Genomic DNA, 21,179 nt, shown 5'->3' on the forward strand with positions numbered 1-21,179 from the left:
TGTGTGTGTGTGTGTGTGTGTGTGTGTGTGTGTTTAGCAATTCTGGGATCATTTCATCTGGCTACATGTTGCTCTCGTGTGTGTGTGTGTGTGTGTGTGTGTGTGTGTGTGTGTGTGTGTGATGCTGGAGGAAGCACTGTGGCACTTTGGGACAACACTGAGTTACATGGGGGCAGTGCCCTTGTCACAGACAGGAGACCAAAGGCGTCCTTCCTACAGGTGCTGAGCCTATCTGAGTCAGGATGGTGACCACTGAAAGGCTTCTGTCGCCAGAGTAGTTCTGCTCTTTATTTCCATCTGGGAGCTGTGATTTTTGGATGTTAGCATTGTGGGTGGATGTGAAATAAACGGGATTCTTTTTCCTTCCGCCCACATTGTGCCCCTGAGAACACCAATCTTATAAACCTGTGTTCCAAGTTGGATGCCAGACAATAGGGTCCCAGTCTGGAATGTAGAGACCCCTGCAGGGAAGGAGGCTGGGCACCATCTCCTGTCTGCTGGCAGTCCTCTTTGTCTGCTGGCAGTCCTGGACAGCCAGCAGCAGCAGCAGCGTTCCCTACACCATGCCTGACCCCGAAGAACAAATTGCTGTCTGTAGGTCCAGATGCAAACTGACAAGAAGGCAGGCCTGGGACGACACTAAATAGATCAGATGCGCTCAGGAAGCCACGGTGGTTTTCAGGTGCTGTTGATACTTAGCCCTGGACTTAGGAGGAAGTGCTGGCAAGCAACCGCCTCGCACAAGGATTCGAGCATACAGACATCTGCACATACAGACAAGCAGCTGGGCCCTCCAGGGAGCCGGGACTCAGGATAAGATATTGCCTCCAAGGAGAAGGCCGAGGTTTGTGCAGAAGCCTTCGTGCCTGCTGCCACCGCCGATAACCCGCCTGCGTTGTGTACCTCCTTGTAATCTATGTGGAACAGCCTCCCTCCTGTAGGCAAGAGTTTTATCCCGGCCCCTCTGTCGCTATTACACTAGCAACTAGAGGACAGAAGGTTCTAGAGTTTCTGAGTCTCTGCATTCAGGTGCAGAGGTCACTGTTAAACAGAAGGATGGCTTGTTTGGTGGTTCTCAGGACCTTGGGATGTATTTCATGGTCTAAGCACCCTCCTCCACAGAATACAGTCCATCTGCACAGGCCAAGAAGGGGCGGGCAGGTGGATGCCAAAAATAATAATCCAGACAAGGAGAAACTCGCTGCTATTTTTTCAGGTGAACTTATGTCAGCCTGAGATCCATAGACATATAAGAGAAAAGGAAACCGCAGTGCAGAAAGGGTGAAATGAATTCCAAACCATGGTCTTATACAGAAAGGGGATGCTTGGCAGAGCAGAAGTTAAATAAAAAGATGGGCCACCTGTGGGCCTGGGCACAGGGAATAGACAGTCTCCATGCCGTGGCTCTGCTTGTACGTGCGGTAAATCCTTCCACCGTGTGTGTGTGTGTGTGTGTGTGTGTGTGTGTGTGTTATACACATATGTATGTCCCTTCTGTGTCTATGATCTCATTAATGATATAATTAGTCTAGGGATATAGGAAATGAATCTAACATCACGTATTACCATGCAGTGGGCTTTTGGCTTGTTTAGCAAAAGTGATCCATCTCATACATATTCCGAGAACTTCTGTGTTCGTCTATGTTAGATGTGATGGTTACAGAAGAGAAGCTGAGTCAGTATCCTCTTCCATTGGAAGCTATTAGCAGAGCTGGAGACATCAGCAAAAGAAGTAATTGATGGAATTTGCAAGTATAGGCGTTGTTTTGATGCTGACACATTTGCTCTCTGGGTCCTCACTATGACCTGAGATATAAGTCGAGGTACAGATATGAACTGTGGATAGCTAGTATGTGGTACTGGCTAGGTTTGAACCCTAGAAGTCTGAGATCAGAGCTCATGAACCTCAGTGCTATCCACTGTATGCCAGGCAAGCTGTGCTATGCCAAGAAGTACAAACCAAACTACTGACTGATGTGGGCACCAAAGGCCCAGCTGGTCAAGTGCAGCTTCAGGAGGAGATCTGAGCTGATTCCCATTGGGGTTACTAGGAGGTGGGCCCTCGGGGTAAACTGAGGTAATGAGAGGAGGGAGGGTTTGTATGTACATAATAGCCCAAAGATGGCAGTCTGAGCTCAGAATTTGACCATCTTCCCTGGGGAAAAGCAGCCCTGAGTCCACCATGACAGGGACATCTCTTGGAGACAAGACTGTTTTCTGGGTGGAATGGGACAATTATGACCCCCACCTTTCTTTCCCTGGTGCGCCTTCCCCAGGGGACGCAGCGTCTGTGGTGGCCTCTGCTCCCCTCTGTCCCCAGCAGTTACCTTTTCTTCTGTCATTCTCTGGGTTTAGCAAACACTGCTAAGGTTTAGGTGAAGCAGAAGGTGAGGTGGGGAGAGCTGAGGAGAGAGATGAGCAGAGGAGATAAGTTCCTAATGGAGCAGGAGAAAACCCCGAGAGTATCTGATGTAGATGTTCCCATGAAACTGACTTCCCAGACCCGATGAACCACTTATGCCTTCCTTGATCATGTTACCTGGAAAGTTCGAGTGCCTGGACTTTTACAACTCTCCCTACCTTTACAAACGTACATTTCAAGTTACTTTTTTCTACCTACTTTATCTTTTCTGGGGCAAAAAAATTACTCCAAGCCAAACTAGGAGTTCAGACAATAGCTACTGTGTCTCCCCAGAGGTCTGGGGGGAAGGGGGAGCACCTCACTCTCTTGCTGCCCCTGGCTCCCCAGAGACCTTGGGGGGGTGTCTCCTCACTCTCTTGCTGCCCCCCTGGGCGTCTCCTCACTCTCTTACTGACCCCTTTTCAGTTTCTCCCCACAGAGATGTTTTACACACTGATTTTCTTTTTTATCCCTTAACTTTTGTTTGAACCAAATCGGGGCTGGGGGCACCCAACCTGCCTAGCATCAGGTTTCTAGCCACCAGATTTGAATTTCCTCTTAAATGTGGGCATGAAGAAGCCTCCTGTTAAATCTTTAGCTTAAAGAGTAAGACATTAAAACCAGCTTTAAATTGTAAAGGAAAACGGGGTTTGGAAAAAAAATGCTATTATTCATAAGTCCAGATGAGTCTATAGTTCTTTGAAATTAGATATTTTCTTTTTAAAATTACTGATATTTCTTCTGACACTCAGATCAAGTGCCCTAGTTACACCCCAACCTGCCATCATCCCCCCCCCCCTTACCAAAAATTCTTCTTTGGCATGTCTGATGTGTTTGTGCGTGGGGCCACAGCACACATGTGGAGGTCGGAGGCCCCTATTTTCCCCCTTGCTTGAGACAGGTCTTGTGTTCTTTGCTTCTCATGCAAGGCTAGCTGCACGGAAGCTTTCAGGGGTCATTGTGCTGTCTCTGCTTCCCACCTTACCCCAAGAGCACTGGGGTGCAGATATACATGCCATGTATCCAACTCAGTGGGGCTTTTGGGGAGCCACACTCAAGTCCCTAGATTTTGTAGGTTCAGTGCTTTGTCCACTGAGTCATCTTCCCAGCCCCACTCCACTCTCTCCTCCCTCTCTCCATCCCTTCTTCCATCCCTCTCTCCCTGCTCCCACATAAATACTTCCGTTTCCTCTCAGATTCTAAACTATTTTATAATATCTAATTCCATTTATTTGTGTATATGTGCACATGTGTTGCCTTTGTGCACATGTATATATACATGTGCGTGTGTGTGTGTATGTGTGGCAGAAGTCAGAGGACAACATGCAGGAGTCATTTCTCTCCTAATATCACATGGTTCCAAAGGATCAAACTCAGGTTGTCAGGTTCGGCAACCAGTCAGCTCTCTGGCCTGTTCTCAGATTTAATCGGTGTATCCTGTAGAATATACTAAACTGAGACTGTGGCCCTATAAATCTTTTATTCCCAACCCAGACACCATGAACATGTTGAGACTGATGCTTCCCGTTTTTATTTTTAATCTCCACTTGCCTCTCTCTGCTCCATGTATATTCTAATTAGAATTGTACACACAAAGTTTAGGGAAGTGCCTGGCTCCGCTTTCTCTGCCTTCCCTCTCTTGATTCTTAAGTACCTTTGCACTTTGGGAATGCATCTGTACTGAATAATCAGACCTTTCGGGGAACATCTTTCTAGTCAGCGCAATGCGGAAAGTTCTATGATGTAGGACGTATTCAGGCCTGTGAAGAGGAGGAAAGAATTCGCCCATCTTCACCATAGGCAGCATTGCCTGGTTAACTGAGAGCATTGTCAAAGGCTTTTCCTGGCTCTGAGATTTGTCTTGACTCCATGCGAGGAGCTGAAGATCAAAGAGGACCATCAAGTGACCTAGAGTGACCCAGCTTGTCCTGGAGCGAAAGCTTGGGGAGTCAGTTTCTATACAGGGCATGGCCATGTGACTCCGTCGGTGTATGCGGACCTGTATGTTTGTTTCTCTGTGTAAGCTCCTCTGTCCCTTTCATGCCACTGAACTCTCGCTTATAGCTGTTTGATGAACGGCCTCTCCCCGTCGCAGAGACTGAATGAAGCTTGTGATTCTTCTTCTTCCAGGGCTTCGGTGACCAGGAGGACTTTTGGGCACAGTGGCATTGCTGTGCACACGTGGTACGCATGTCCAGCATTGATCAAGTCCATTTGGGCGATGGCGATTAGCCAACATCAGTTCTACCTGGACAGAAAGCAAAGTAAGGTAGGTGACCTTCCACCAGGCAGCAGTTTAGGGATGGGAATTAGATGGGTGTCCTTGGCCTGAGACCTACCTAGGTAAGGACTTGCCTCTGAGGGCTGCAGGTAGAAGGAAGGCCATCAGATCATTAAGAGGCCATACTGGGTGTTACTTGTCAAGGGCTCTGGCCCAGCCACCAGCAGAGGTGCTCAAGCCTCGGGTACAGCCATGTAGGGTCCTTAGGAATTCTGAACATACTTTTTGAGGCTCTCAGGCTCTCTTAGGGGTGAGTTCTCTCTCAAACTCTTGCTGATGTTTAAACACTGGTATAGTGTTTTCTTGGGGGGGGGGTGCGGACCACAGAGATAACCGTCCTCAGCCAATACACAAGACTAACCCAACCGTCTAGGGAGACTGCTGTGAAAAGCCCTTCAGGCTTTTCCAACTGCCAACTCTGTTTTTAAAATGTAAAACTGGAAAAGTGAAAAGGAAAACAAAACAGAGGCGGAGGCAGCCCCGGTTCCCTCAGGTAGACCTGGAGCCTGGGGCGTTGGGAAATTGCCACGTCCGGGCCTAAGAGGTGCATCCACCCCCAGCCCAGACAGCCAGCTGGGCCTTCTGGTGGGTGGGAGAATGACGCGCTCTTGGTTCACACAGAGCTTAGAGCAACACTCCGGCCTCTCCTCCCTCCACCTGTCTTCCTTCCTCCTCTTCCAGGGACTGCACAGGCCACTCCCATTCAGTGTAGCACAGAAGGGCCCCTGCCTGGGGAGATGGCTCTAAGTTTGCGTTAGGACTCTCAGGTGATGCCCTCCCTGGTCCTTCTAGTGGGTTCCCCCGTCCACAGGAAGTTGTCTCCCCTTGTGTATGTATTCTTAGGAGCTAGTGGCATTTAAAAGAATGGAGATCATTGGATTGGTAGCCTCCTGGTTCTTTTTCCCTTTACTGTGGGTTTTTCCTCACCTCTGGAGGAGAAAGTGGGAGCTGGCCGTGAGATGGCGAAAGGGTACTGTCAGGGGTGAAGCCACTCCCCTGCCCCAGTTCAGCCCCAAATCAGGGCCTGCCCCATGTCACAGCCACTGCCAGCTTTGGAAAGCACTGATTCTTTTTCTGAGTCTTCCTGGCCTCTTTATTTAGTCACTTTTGGGGTGACAGAGTCTGGGGGCAGGGCGGTGCTCTTGCGGCTGGAAATCAGAGAGTGTTCCACACTCCTTTAGTGATGATGGGTCTTGGCACAGGCCTTTGAAGCTTGATTAGATCAAAAGAAGCAGGGCCACAGGGGTGTGACTCACATTAGATGCTGAGACCGTGGGTGGGGGCTAGTGCCCTGCTCTCCAGTGGAGGAGCTGGAGGTCAACACCCACAGACTTAACTCCATCCTGTGTTGCTTGCTGGTGGGTGGTAATGGTCGAAAGGCTGGAGAGGGCAGAACCCTCCCCTCCCCCATACTCTAATACCATAGTCTGCAGTGGGGAGAGGAAGTAGCCTTTGTACCCCAGGACTGTGCAGTGTCAGCTGCTTGAGGCCCTCCTCCCCATGCTGGTTTTTTCTTTTTCTTTTTTGCAGTTTTCTGGTATGTCAAGTAGCCTATTCTTGGGGTTCTTTGGGAAAAAAAAATATGCCCACATTGCCTGTGAGAAGCCTTTTTCAACAGACTTTCAACGGGTCAAGGATACATTAAGTGAAGCTTAGGGAAAAAAATGATCACCAATCACTTTTTAGCACTGTTTAAGAAACAAACTCAGGGCTAGAAAGATGGCTCAGTGGTTAAGAGCACTGGCTGCTCCCCAGAAGACCCAAGTTTAGTTCCCAGCTACCACATACTCATAACTGTCTCTAATCCCACTTCCAGGGTCATCTGATACTCTCACACAGACATACATGCAGGTAACACACCAATGCACATAAAAATAAATAATTTTTTTAAAAAAGAGACAAACCCAGCTATAGGTGGCTCACACTTGTAATTTTAGTTCTCGAGGGGCAAAGACAGGGAGATTGCTGCTTTAGGGCTAGCCTAATCTATAGAGTGTTCTAGGCTAGCCAAGGCAGCTTACGTAGTGAGACTCTGCCTCAAAAAAAGGAAAGAAAGAAAGAAAGAAAAAAAGAAAGAAAGAAAGAAAGAAAGAAAAAGAGAGACAAATCCAAAGGGCCATAAGTATGAGGAAGCTCTTAACTGTCCTTCTTAGTCACTTTGAAGGACAAAAGAAAATAACCAAATTCCCAAGGGGAATAGAATTTTACCCAGGGGTCTTTACATGACTGCAAATGTCCCAGAGGCCTAGACATGTATTGAACGAAAATTTTAAAAAGGTTTGCTTTCTTGCCGTAGTAGGAATTGAATTTAGGACCTTATTCCTAAGCAGGTGTTCTACCACTGAACTTGTCCTCAGACCCACTGTATCCTAAGAGTCCGTTCGTGAACCTAACAGGCAGGTGAAGGCCAAGTTCCTCTGGCTGGCTGTTAGACAACTATTTCCCAGCTCTGTGACCTTGGGAAGACCTCTTGTCACGTGCCTCTTGCTTTCCCCAGTTAGAGAACAGAAAAGGAACTTCCTGACCCAGATTTGTAGTTGGTGAGATGACATGGTATTTGTGAAACTGCTTTAGGAAATAAGTGTTTTATTTTAGGAAATTTGTGCTTTACTAACGTCATAGCTAAGCTGACACATTCCCTTGTCCAATGCTGCATCAAGTTTAAACTATCTGAGAAGACCCCACATTAAGTCCGAGATGGTGAAACACTCGGGAGAAGTTACATTACAACACAGTTCGCTTCTGGGATGTCATGTGACCCATCTTTGGTGGGCAGCAGGGATTCTGTTAGTGATTGTCAACAGGCCTGGGATAGAAAGCTTCACACATTTCTGGACAGCCAGTGTGGGCTGGCATCCTGGCAGGGCTTCACATTCTACTGTATGGGGCCATGCCAACCATTCCTTTCTCTGAAGGGCTCCCAGCACAGTTCAGGCCTCCCAAGTGATGTTTATCAAGCTAGAGAAACAAGTACAGTCTAGTGGTTTGAGTCAGTGAGAGCACTAGCCAAGACAGATCGCATACCTCCTCTCTGACACCCAGAGTACCTCCGGGTCATTGTGCAAACCATTTAAGAAAGCCTCCCAGTGTTGGTACACACCTTTAGTACCAGCACTTGGGAGGCAGAGACAGGTTGATCTCTGAGTTCAAGGCCAACCTGATTTTTGAGTGAGTTCTGGGATAGCTAGGGCTACACAGAGAAACCCTGTGAGGAAGAAAGAAAGGAAGGAAGGAGGAGAGGTAGGGAGGGAGAAGTAAGAAAGGAATGGAAGGAAGGAACATGTACATGAAGGAAACCCTCCAACATCAAAAACAGAGTGGAGGGAAGTTGATTCCCTGCAGTTTATTAAACATGTGAAGCTCTGCAGACATCTATTATAACTGGTAATTTATATCTGCTGTTACTAAAGTTCAGAAGTGCTGTCAAAAGTATCCAGTGGCCGCTGCATCCTGGAGCCAAAGACTGACTTTGAGATTTCAGGGCAAAGCTCACATTGTCTAGAGGAACTAATGGCTGCTTTTCCTCTGACCTTAGAGTGGTGCTTGCTGGACTTAGGCTCCAGTGCAGACATCTTCCTTTTTTCTCCCTTCCTCATTCAATCTATTTATTCCTCCTAAAATCAACAACCTGATAGAGCAATTAAGGCTTGCTTGCTTGCTCACAGAACATCTGTGCCGACACTGAGTGGTCACTGAGGGTGTGTAGGGACTCTGGGGCTGGCCCAGAGACCCAACATAGCAAAAAGGGAATCAATCTCCTGGAACTGTTCTTAGTTTTCATCCTACAAGCAATCTTTTGGGCCATTGTGATAGGCTCATTCCAGAAAAGTCTTAAAGTCACCAGACTCTAGACCACATTAGAAAAAGGCTGGCTGCTACTCCTGCTCTTGGATTTGGTTTTTTGCCTCTGGGGTTAATGTCTAAGCAGGAGAGGAGAGGGCTTATTTGAAAACAGGTTTTCCATGTGATTAATGGTATCTTTAAAATGTCAAGTAGAGCATCAATCTAACCTTATTCACAAATTATATCCAGGTCCTAATTTATATCCCACTCCTATGGCCGTGACCTTGACATACAGTACCCACTGTGGGTCCTCATCCCAACTCTGTAATGTGGGCTTTAAGATCCCAATGTTATAAACAGGCATCTGAGGATCAGAGAGGTCAAGGATCAAAGTCTGACAGTGACCAAGCAGGAGAAGCTCTGCGCCCTCGCCACTGTGCTATATGAGTTGCTGTTGTGAAGCCGTTTAAGTGTGAGATTCTTCTATGAACACAGCAGTCTTGCAGAAAGAGGGGAAGTCATGGATTGTGTGCACTCTGCTTGCCTGTGATAAAGCACAGCCAGATGGGTGCTGGAGATATGCGGAGTCCTCATGAAATAGAAAGCCCATCCTGCTTCCTCCTGCAGCCAAAGGCTGCCAGGCATGGCAGCTGGGCTTGTTTATGTACCAGAGGGCCCTAACCTGAGGAAGTCGGCCTGGTTCTGTTCGTAAGGAAGAAAGTGGAGGTTGGGAAGGGGATCCAAGTCACAGTAGCAGTGGTGGAGAAGGAGGAGAGAAGGAGGATGGTTCACATCAGGTGAACAAAACAAAAACAAAAAAATGTCTCGGTGTTTCTTCTGGCCAAAGACGCTCATTTGTTAAGAGGAAGAAAGCATACAGGGGCCGGAAGTCACTGTCATTCATCAGCAGAGGCAACAACGTCTGAGGCCAGAGGAAGGGCAAGGCCTTAAGGGCCCACATAGCCTTTGTGGGACAAATAACAGCCCCTGGACAAAGGAGGAAGCCTGTAAATCAGGAAGAGGGGACTGTGGTGTGCAGGCCTTGCCAAAGCTGTCGGCTCTGTCTGGAGCCTGGTGGGTGCGGCAAGCCTTGCTGTCCTGCAGCAGCTACACCGTCGGCTTATCCAGCTCCACCACAGAGCCAGTGTGTGCTTTGACTGTCAGCTGAGGTGGTCTGCATGATGCTGATGGTATCATTAAAAAATTGATTTATAAAATAATAGCAACATATTGCAAAATGCCAAATCATGCCAATAGGCAGAAAATCCAGCACATTTCTACTTTACCAACGGTGTGACAAAGTAAAGCAGATAGCCTTACTGAAGAAACGATCACTTTTAGGGATGTAATCACAGAACAAAACCGATCTGAGATTCTCGCCTCTGTGGCTATATGTCCAATGGGGTCAGCTGATCTGCATACAAAGTGGAGTGAAGTTTGAACCCCAATATGAAGACTTTGGAGCCTTCACAGATTTAATCAATGAGAATTGAAGTGAATCTCGACATAGATGCTGTTGGAGGGACTTGAGTATTCCAGAGGTTTTTGTCTGTGTATAGTCTTTGCAGATACCAGTAATCTAGCACCTAAACTTTCCCTGGTCACATGGGTAATAGCTTCTAAATTTATTGATATTTCATGACTTTGCTTTGCAAATCTCATCTGTCATTCATAAAGCTAAAAAGTTATTTTCTCCTCATTTAAGCATAAAATAAGTATAGTCACAACTATGTGTGTACCTGTGCATATATGTACATGCGTGAGTGCGTGCGTGCATGTGTGTGTGGTGTTAGGGCTTGAACCTAGGATCTTGTACATATTAGAGAAGTTCTCTACCATTGAGCTGTAACACGAGGACCTGCTTGTTGGGGTTTCTGTCCTGCCCGGTACCTACAACCGGCAAGCCCCAAAGAAAATCACACAGATATCTCCCTAAGATTATAAACTGATTGGCCCATTAGCTCAGTCTTCTTATTAGCTCTTGTAGCTTATATTAACCCATTATTCTTATCTATGTTAGCCACATGGCTCTTGGTACCTTTCAGCAGGGCAGGTTACATCTTGCTTCTCGGTGGTCTGGGCTGGAATTGGAGGAATGGGCTTCCTCCTTTGTAGCAGTCTCCTGTTCTCATCGCCCGCCTCTACTTCCTGTCTGGCTGACCCGCCTATATTTCCTGCCTGGCCAATCAGCGTTTTACTAAAATACATGATTGATAGAATACAGACAATTCTCCCGCACAATTGAGCTATGCCTACTTATTTTACTTTTTATCTTAAGAATGGGTCCCCCAGTAAATTGTCCAATCAGACTTTAAACTTGCTCTTTGGCCCAGGCAGTCTATGAATTTATAATCCCCCTGCCTCAGCCCTCCACCCCCACCCCCAGTAGCTAAGATTACTGATCTGGTATAATTTTCTGTTTGTTTCTCTGTCAAGGAGAAAGGAGAAGCGGTGAGGACTAGAGGGAGAGAAGGGAATGTCCCACACACAGCTTGTCTCCTTTGACTCCAGCTCACCCCTCTGTGGTCAGTGGTAACTCCCCTGATTTATATTTGGGAATAATAAAACTCAAGGAGATTAAATACTTTCCCCAGAACATACACTGCAAAGACCACACTCTTCACACTCTGCTCTGACGCCTGGGGAACCCTGTGCTGTGAATTCCGGTTTGTAGCTTATGAGCCACCTGACTTCAGGACTACAAGTGAGTGAGGGTTCTCTGCCCCTTTCATAACCATTTCACCTTTCCTTTCCAGTCCAAGATCCATGCAGCACGGAGTCTGAGCGAGATCGCCATTGACCTAACAGAAACAGGGACGCTGAAGACCTCGAAGTTGGCCAACATGGGCAGCAAAGGGAAGATCATCAGCGGCAGCAGTGGGAGCCTGCTGTCCTCAGGTAGAGCCTGCGCCTGCGACACCTTCCACCTGATGGCTTCTCCCCAGGGAGGTAGGGGACACCGTGCATAGCAGACCATGGGCAGGCCGGCCAGACGCGGGCCTTAGTTCCCAGACTAAACTCTGGAGTCACATGTGGGTCTAAGAAGTTTCCCCAGGTATCCAAAGGGGCAGAGGGAAATTAGGGTAACTTCACAGGGTGGGGCAAACTGTAGGCTTCTCTTCAGGTACGTCACGGGGCTCTGTAGAACGCTGACTGGCATAATGGGTAACTGTCATCAGGAGTATCAACTCCAAAGGCAGAGAGTGGGGTTTAATTGTGTGCTCTTAAGTGGTGGGCCTATACTGGGGAAGGACAGAGGTCAGGATTAAACTGCTACGTTCTGCTTCCAATGATACATCTGAGGCTTTAAACGTTCAGTGTGAAAAGGGAGCCTTTGTGTCACAAGAGGGTGGCTGAATGACATTGAGTCGCTACCTGGTTCTACTGTCTATTTATGTGAGCATCAGGCAGGCCATTTTACCATTAAAGATTAGGGGAACCAGATCAAAATTATCTTGTATTCTGGAGTGGAAATGAAGGAATTGGTTCATTGGCAGAGTGCTTGCTTAGCTCATCCCAAGGCTCAGGGTTCAAGCCTTGGCCCTTAAATTAATTACAGACGAAGAATGCTGTTTGCTTAGAAGACAAGAAGAGGCACAGGTTGTCAGAGGGCCGAGGGAGAAAAGGACAGCATTTGTTTGGAAATGTGAGCTCAGTGTGACGAGTCAATGCCTCCCCCAAAGCTGCCTGTTTAAAGTCTGATTAATTTAGGCAGCTGTGTTCGTTTGCTTTCTGTCACTGTGATCAACACCATGACCTAAAGCAACCTAGGGGGGACAGGGTTTATTTCATCTTACACTTCCAGCTGACAGTCCCTTACTGAAGGAAGTCAGAAGAAGAACTCAAGGCAAGAATTGAAACAGAAACCACAGATAAACACTGCTTCCTGGTTTGCTCTCTCAGGCTCTTATTCAACCAGCTTTCTTCTGCAGCCCAGGCTAGGGATGATAGCATCCACAGTGGACTGAGCTCTCCTGCACCCATCATTAGTCAGGACAGTCCTGCACAGACCTGACCACTGGCCAGTTGGACCTGGGTGATCCTGTACTTGAGACTCAAAGGACTCTGGGCTGTGTCAAGCTGATAGATAAAGCTAACTAGGAAAGGAGCCATGTCACCTGGCCCTTGAGATATGAAAATAAAAGAAGTCTCTACCTCCTGTCATTGTTAAGGACCAGTTCTAAACCTGTGCATGGTGACTGCAAACGACAGTAACCACCAAAAAGGGAAAGATGGACGAAGATGAGCTGATACATGCTAGCTTCTGGACTGGTACTGTCCATGCACAGTCAGAGTTTACACTGAAATAGCTGAGGATAGGAACGTGTACCCTGGGCCTGGAGTGAGAAGTGGGTTTGCCATGGGACTGACGGAGTGTGAACTCAGGTCTCCATGTCGGACAGGCTATGACGCTGCTTTTCAGAGACCTAGTAATACATTTGTCACATGCTTGTGAGCTCTATACAATATGCTGTATATTGTTGTCCTAAATGAACTATCAAAATTATGTAAGTTTCTGGCTTCTAAAAACTGGTTCCGTCTCTGCCAGACCTACATGGGGCTGACTTTAACTCTAGCTCTGCCCCTGCCTGGAATTCTTCGAAGCTGTTTCATACGAAAGGTGTGCCAACTGGGCACTACTTCCGAGGCTTAGAAGTTTGCAAGGAAGACTGTGAGAATGCTGTCTTCTTGTATCAAGGAAAGACCATTCAAAACCTGCGGGTCTATGTGGAGTTACAGCACCCTCCAGCCTCCCACTGAATGTTTGTCTTTTAGATACAGCATGCAATGATTGTTAAATAGTTTCAGATAAGAGCCTGAATCTGTCCAACCCACCTCCTTATCTAGTTACTGAGAATCAGGTCTTGCTCCACTCTGGACTCTTCCAGCTCAGGGTTGTAGGGGTGCAATATGACCATGGTTCTCCCCTCATCCCACAAGATTCTGCAAGTCTGTGTGAACCTGGGAATGAGTTTATATTTCTACCAAGTTCGCGGATCCCTCTGTGGCTGTTGGTTCCAGGGATTATGCTTTGAAGGGCACCTCTTCTTGCCCAAGATATTGAAACCCAGGCTTCTGCACTTTCAGCCTATGACCTGGTCCATCTTCCTGGGCCCCTCATATTCTGGGCAACCTCTAAAGGGCACCAAGATAGAGCAGGTGTAAATGACGTTCCGAAGGGGAGACTGACCCCACATTACCATCAGGAATGGCATTTAAGCATCTTGAAAGCCAGAATGTAATGCATTTCTATACCACCATCAGATTGACGTTAACCACCAATCTGGTGGGTAAGAGATAAATCACAAGACGATCTTCCTGCTGAATGCATGCCTACATATAATGTGCAAGCAATGTCCTCTCAAGATGTTGAAGCGACTTTAAAAGGTTATAGTGCACAGGGTGAGATGTCAACCTCTCTCAGGCCATGCAAGTTTGAGCCTGAAAAATGTTTGTGAGTGCCAGTTGAAGCTCTTTGGGGATCCCCCACACCCACCATCATGACTAAGAAAAACAGCTGGGACAATGGAGGGAGGGACCAGAACAGGATGCATGCCATCAGCACACAAAGGGAATTTCTAGGATATATAAATCTGGCCCTCCCTCCCGCGGAGGCTACTGCCTACTGCCCCTCGTGAGTGCTTGCTGTGGGAGGAGGCAGCCCTCACTTGGGGAAAGCCATTGGTAGCCCTACCTATGACAGACCAGGCTAGTATCCCACTGTAAAGAAATTTAGCCCCTAATCTAAAAATTGGGGCATCTAGCTAGTCTCCTTCCTTTTGCTTTCTGTCCTCTTGCTTGTAACATGTTCTCGCACGCTTGCTGTTACAGGACAGCTCTGTCTTTTTGTTAACACTTGCCAGACCTTCCCAGCTAATGTTCACTCACAAATGAGACAACGCAGCATCCATTGCACAGACTGTCTCCCCCTCCCCTCTTTTCATGTGCTATCTAATAGATGTTTCTTAAAAGCGTATAGAAAGCCTGGTTAGCACAAGAAAATCCCACGTCCATCGTCCAGCACCCGGTGGCTACTCAGTAAAGTTGTTGGTAAGGAATGTTGGAGAATAGCGGCGAGACTTGTGGTGCATGCTAAGAGCCTCCATGTTTCTGGAATGTGTGGTGTTTCTGGCCTCACACAGAGTTCTCCTGGGAATTCCCACCAATGCTCTTCCTCACAGAAGCCCCAAACCTCTAAGGTAGAAGTGATACCACACTGATCATTAGGACTGACATCCAAGTATCTTTCTTTTTTTTTTTTTTAAAGATTTCTTATTTATTTATTTGTTATGTATACAATATTCTGTCTGTGTGTATGCCTACACGCCACACAGACCCCATTACAGATGGTTGTGAGCCACCATGTGGTTGCTGGGAATTGAACTCAGGACCTTTGGAAGATCAGGCAATGCTCTTAACCTCTGAGCCATCTCTCCAGCCCCTCCAAGTATCTTTCAAACCAGACAGAACATCTCTACCCTGCTGTCAGGTTGACATTCTTCGTCATACTGGTGTTAGACCTTTTGAGGTCACCTGCATGGGTCCCTCAGCCCTTTCCAATACTGTCCCTGGGGCAATGGTGGCCAACGCTTGTTGTTTCCATCCGTTTCCTTCTCCCCGTACCTCAACATCATGCGTAAGCGAGCCATGTAACAATGCTGTCACATTTCCCTGGTAGAAACATACATCTTAACTCCTAAGAGATGCTAGGTCATGCTTTGATTTTGATCATAGCTTTGGGTCTGCTCTTGGACACAGCCCTCCCCCAGACCTCAGGCATTGCCAAAGGAGTCGCGCTCGGTGCTGCCAGGGTTTGTTTATACTGGACTGTAGAACCTTGAGCGCTGCAAGGACTGCCTTCTGCTGAATGGATGTTTCTGAACTCAATTGTGCAGGGCTGGCCTGAGTCACAGCTAGGAAAGGAGGTAAAATACACAGCATTTAAAGACACATGGGTGTCTCTGAAAAGAGCTTGAGTATTGTCTGTGGATACAAAATAAAATAGTTCCAAGTCTTAGTAAAGGCCGTTTTCCTACGTATGAATGTGCAACTGCCTTTGAAATGGCTAGGAAGTCCAGCTCTTGGTATCTGAGGCCTCTAATGCTAAATAAATAAAGCAATGCCATTGTTAACCATTACAAAAGTCAGAAATTCATGCCCACCAGTGCCCTGAGTCATTAGTGTGAGTGGGGCAGGAGGGGTGGTGACTGGCATTTCCAAATGAAGAGGACACGTGGTTCTGTGAGTGATTAAGTTTGGGGTCAAGACATTTTACATAGGAGCTGCCATGAGGAAACCGTAGCCTTATATCCAGGTGGAGACCCACAAGGGGGTGTCCCCCATCCAGGTCAGAGCTACAGGTCTGTGTTGTACAAACTCTACGTGTGTAGGGGTTCAGGAAATCTGCTGATGATCACCGGACAGGGAGAGAATGAGGGGTCCTTAGTCACAGTGACCTGTAAGAGCCTAGCTCTTTCCTCCAAATTTGGAGATGGCTCTGGCTATGGCATTTTGTTCACATGGGGCTTCAAGTAACAAACTGTTAAGATGTTCAAATACAGTTTGTGGGAACAACTATAAATTCAAACCATCCATTAAGTTGAGCTGTTTTTAGAGCTTGTTCTTTCCCTCTCCCCAGCCCACCCTCTCTCTTTAGACATGAACTAGGGGATAGCTCAGTGGGTGGAACCCTTGCCTAACACCCTATTCTAATCCCCAGCCCTGAACAAGAAAGAAAAACAGAAGGCCCATCCCAAATCTTTTGCAGGCTCTTCGAAGGGGTCTTTTCTCCCTTCCCTTCCCCTATTACTTGAAATGTTAGTGGGAAGGGGATGAGGAGGAGGCAAACAAAACGAAAACAACTGTATTTGTGTCATTGTCGCTGAAGACACATGGCCTTTTCATAGCTTGTGTGGAAGTGAGAGTCTAAGGTTTGTGTTAGCATTGTTTTAGGGATCTGTCTTCAGTGGAAGTGTAGGGACTGTCGGAGAGTATTTTGCTCTCAGGCTATTTAAAATGAATGACACAGACCCACTTAGGAAATAGCCAGTGTTGTGCAGGGCCTGTGACTTGCTGTATTAGCCACCAATATTCCTCTGTGTGTGTGTGTGTGCGTGTGTGCGTGTGTGTGTGTGTGTGCGCGCGCGCGCGCGTGCGCGCGCGTGTTGGGGGGACAGAGGAAGAGAAAGAGACTTAACGTTCCTTCTTAAATGGAAATACAGGACACTGATTTTTTTTTTTTAATAAAATAAAGAGGCCTGAAGTATCCCTTCACCACCAAACAAAATAGTATAATGAGTTAATGGGTAAGAATTTGGCTGTGTGCTTAATTTGGTGGCAGCTGAGTCTTCCTCTGTTTGATCAAACAGGAACATGACAACTATGATGATGGAACCGAGGTTTTAAAGCCACGCCCAACCCCACATTCTGCTATCATGCCTCAGCTCTGACAGTTTTTATTCTAGGAAAACATGTTGTGTTCAATCCTGACCCTGGCCTTGCCAGGAACCGGTCCACCTTCATAATTAAACAATTCCCACATTCTCCTTCTCTGAATGCAACCACTTCCTTCCATTGTAAGAAGGTTTATTAATAACTAGTATAAAATGACAATGCCAGCTATTTGACATCTCTCCCCACAGAGAGGCGATCTAGGCGCCTGCCGGCTCTGTGCTTGTAGCTGTATCCAGCTTACACTGTGTGACTCTGTGCCGGTATAAATCAAGCAGTGCGTTTTGTCGAGTGTTTTTCTTTTGGTCTCCATCCTTTCTTTTTTGTCCGTCTCCTTTCTGGATCTTTCTCTGGCCTTTTAGAGTTTTCTATTAGCTGTGTGGTGCCTCTCCTTTTAGGTCCAAGATGAACTGCGTTCCAGAAGCCTTAAATTTGGTCATAACCTCGGCTCTGCTGTTGGGTACAAAACCCAGGCACTGCCAAAGAAGTTGTTTATGCTGGACTGTGAAACTGGGCAGGCTTCAAGGGTACTGTCTGCAGAATGGATGTTTCTGGGCTCATCCGAGCAGGTCTGGCCCGAGAGGAAAATGGAGTGGTGGCCCCTTTCACTTCTATTTGGTGGAGAGTGGGGGTAACAAAATCACTTTTGTGGTCATGTTTCCTGCCTTTGAGTGTTACTAGTAATGGATACTTGCCCGATAGAGAGAACTCAGGTTGACACAGTCTTAGTGAACGGTTTTCAAGTGGTAAGGTTTTAAACCTTGGAAGAGCGATCTCCCTGCAACACCCCAGACATAGCACTCTGTTTCTGCTTAGCCAAACTCCGTGCTCAACTTCCCCATCTTTGGTGAGAACCCAGAATAAGGGTCATTGAGATTTGCAATTAATCTCCAAACCTCCATGTTACAATAGACAACAGCCCTAGAGCCAGCAAGATCAGTTCCCTGGGGTCTTGAACTTAGGAATGGAAGTCATACACATTACTCCCAAGTTATGGTTTCAATTAGATATTTTACCAGATACATTAACTATTTATTTATTATTTATTTTGGTTTTTCGAGACAAGGTTTCTCTATAGCTTTGGAGCCTGTCTTGTAGACCAGGCTGGCCTCGAACTCTCAGAGATCTGCCTGCCTCGGCACCTGAGTGCTGGGATTAAAGGTGTGCACTACCATCACCCAATTTTAAAAACTGACTGTCTCTCTGTTTACCTCCTTCTCTTCTTCCTACCCCAGAACACACCCCCCTTTTAAATGGCATTTATATTCTCCCCTTTTGGCAAAAAGTGCCTCTGAATCTGCACAGAGAGAAAAATCATCCCAAAGCCTAGCCGCCGTCAAAAGGTGCTTGCTCTGTAAAGAGCTTCGGTCTCACCACTGAACTGTAAACTCTGAACTAAGCTATGCCATTTGTAAAATATCCAAGGCTGATGAAAAGTTCTCCCAGCATGCATTGTTCATGTTGGGAAAGACGCTGAGTTCACAGAGATGGTCTGTGGAGAAAACACGTTGTTCCTGCCATCTGCCGTGTGGCATTATATCACAGGGTCTCCTAGGACATCTTTGATGCAAGGAATTCATCCTTGAGGATTTGTCTGGGAAATAAATATCTCTTCATCATAAAGGGGAGCCTAACCCCTTTCCCCATATTTATTCCTGGGTACCTGCCAAAACTTTTCCTCACAGCTTCTACAGATCTGCTGGGACTTGGCTGGCTTCATTCTTCTTCTTTCTTTTTTTTTTTTTAACTTTTCATTTTCTCCCAAAAGTCCAAAACAGGCAGTCATTTCCTTCCCTTGCTTTTACGACAACAGATTTCTTGGGAGGGGGTAGGTACTATTTGTGTTAAATTTCCCCCTCCTTCCAAAGAGGAAAGCACACCTTCCGCCTTCTGGATTCAGGGAGGCCTGTCATCAGCATTTGTGTGTGAAAACAGATGCACAGGTCCCTGTGTCTCCTCAGCAGGATGCGAACTCATATCCGGTGCCAACTGGCTGGGGATCTTTGGAATGACTGCCACAAAGTCTCCATCACAGTTTAGTGGGGCGATCCTTCCATATGTTCACCAGGAAAGAGCCGCTGCTTGCTCTACTGCCCTCCCCCTGTGGTCTTCCCATATACAGATGCCAGCATTCTGAAGTCTAGATTCCCCAGCTGGAAAGTGGAAAATCAGTCCCAAGTCTGCAGTAATGTCTGTGATGTCAGCTGGCTTCCTCTGAAGATCCCCAAATGCCCACTGAAAATGACTTTCTTTGAACAACAGTTTTTGTCTAGCCCTGCCTGTACCAGAATGATCTTCCTGGGGCTGGGGAATGCAGCTCACTGGCTAGAGCTCTTATCTAGCAGGCATAAAGCCCACAATCCTGTCCAGCACCATACAAACCAAGTGTGTTAATGTTCGCCTCTTTCACGTCAGAACTCAGGAGGCAGAGGCGGAAGGATCAAGGTCATAGTTGTAAACGCTGAGTTCAAGGCCAGCTTGAGTGAGAGACCCGGTCTTCAAATGTATTTCAAATGTATTCATATAAGTAATTGTCTTCTTGGTGACGATCAGCTCTTTGTCCCACCAGTGACCTATCTCAGTCAAATTTGTCGTGTTAGGGGATCATGATCATAAATATGATCATAAACAGTTAAAGTGCCAAATTTCACTCTTCTTTCATCCAAGTAGAGACTTGCTAAGCTCTGACTCAGGAAAGAATTGCTAGGGAACTTACCTGACAGTTGGTTTTCTCAGCAGTCAATCAGACGGAGGCTGAACCTCCTCAGAGAAGTGATCATCTGGTAGTGATTAGGGGTGCCTCCCAGCACTAGGGCGGCAGGTGGATCTCTCTGAGTTCGAGGCCAGCCTAGTCTATGAGAGCATTCCAGAGCAGCCAGGGCCACACAGAGAAACCCTGTCTCAAAAATTCAAACAGGGGGAGGGTGATCATCAAGAAACCAAGTCAATCCCCTAGCTCCCTATGCTATGGGTGCCTTCTCTGGCTACCACAGTATCTCCCATCCTTGTTGATTTGGTTGTCTCCAACTCCTCTAGTGGACAGCACTGAGGACTGTTCTTGTACTGGGAGACCTGAAGACCCCCACTGCATTCCTCTCCTTCTGCCTTCTCTTCCATTTTGAGACCAGAGTGTACAGTACAGCGGAAGGAGCTTGCTAGGGAGGCAGATGGAAGCTCAGAGTGGTACCTCCCACCCTCACAGAGTTTTCCAGTCAAACAACAAAACAGGTCACACAGAGCAAAGCTTGAATCCAATGTCTGCTTCCCTAGGCCACCATGGCCTCCCCTGTGAATGGGGAGATGCTTCTCTGAAGAGACAATGAAATGTAGCCTGTAAGAAATCCCCGCTTTCTCTCCCTTCTGCCCCAAGCTTCCTGAACTAATAAGGCTACATCTGCCGTCATTCTTCATTTCCTCGCTGGTCTGCTCCGTGCTCTCTCTTTCTTACAGTGTGGAACATTCTGAAATGGACATGCCAACCCATAATAAAAGCCAGAAAGCCTTTTTAATAAAAAAATAACTAATATTCATGTGACTCTTAGTATATTCTGGGTTTCCTTCTAGAATCTTCCAGGCATCATCTCTTTTCATCTTCCCGATATTTGAAGGCCCAGTTCATAGGGGAGGAAATTGAGACTCAGAGAAGTTCTAGAACCTGCTCCCCATCATCCCAGAGCCAGTGAGTAGCTGAGCTGAAACACACAGTCCTGGGAACCCCCTAGACCCGCAGACTGTAGGCTCTTGCTCTGGTGTCCAAAGACTATTCTGAATACCCTTTCCTGTAAATCAGAGTGTTGCTTGGTGCCCTCCACCCCCAAAATGGTATTCATGCATTATCCATATCTTTCAGAAATGCTCATCTCACCTGTTCTCATTGGCCTATGACGCCAACTCACTATTCCCTGTCATCCCTTCCCAGGCAGCCCTTGGCTACTGGGTTGTTGGTTTTTTCAATGTATAAATTCTGACATTTCACTCTTCTGGGTACAGCAGAGATGCTTCGTCCCTCTTCTTCATCTTACAGACAGCTCCATTTAAGTCTGTTTAGCACCCACAGTCACAGACACTTGCTTTGGCCCATTGCTGGAGGAAGAGGTAAACCATCTAGGCATGCCTGGTAATTAAGCATGTCCCCACCCCCACCCCCACCCCCTGGCAAGGAGGCAGCAGCAGCAGCAAGAGCAGCAGGGAAATGATCAGAGATGGTGGAGTGTTGGTCCTTCCCAGAGGTCTGGGTGGTAAAGAAGAAGGCTGTACTGGATA

At 47.1% G+C, this 21,179-nt stretch overlaps 1 protein-coding gene across 6 annotated transcripts in view; it reads left to right on the plus strand.

Annotated features, from left to right (window-relative positions):
- Positions 1-21,179, plus strand: part of Frmd4a (FERM domain containing 4A) — a 592,091-nt gene that overhangs the window by 540,028 nt on the left and 30,884 nt on the right. For all 6 annotated transcript variants that reach the window (XM_026782982.1, XM_026782981.1, XM_026782984.1 and 3 more), the window contains 2 exons: positions 4,532-4,670; positions 11,222-11,363. In XM_026782982.1, the coding sequence (XP_026638783.1) occupies positions 4,532-4,670; positions 11,222-11,363 (281 nt within the window). The remainder of the gene's footprint in view (positions 1-4,531; positions 4,671-11,221; positions 11,364-21,179) is intronic.

Source organism: Microtus ochrogaster, chromosome 16, assembly GCF_000317375.1.
Source record: "Microtus ochrogaster isolate Prairie Vole_2 chromosome 16, MicOch1.0, whole genome shotgun sequence".
Classification (NCBI taxonomy): domain Eukaryota; kingdom Metazoa; phylum Chordata; class Mammalia; order Rodentia; family Cricetidae; genus Microtus; species Microtus ochrogaster.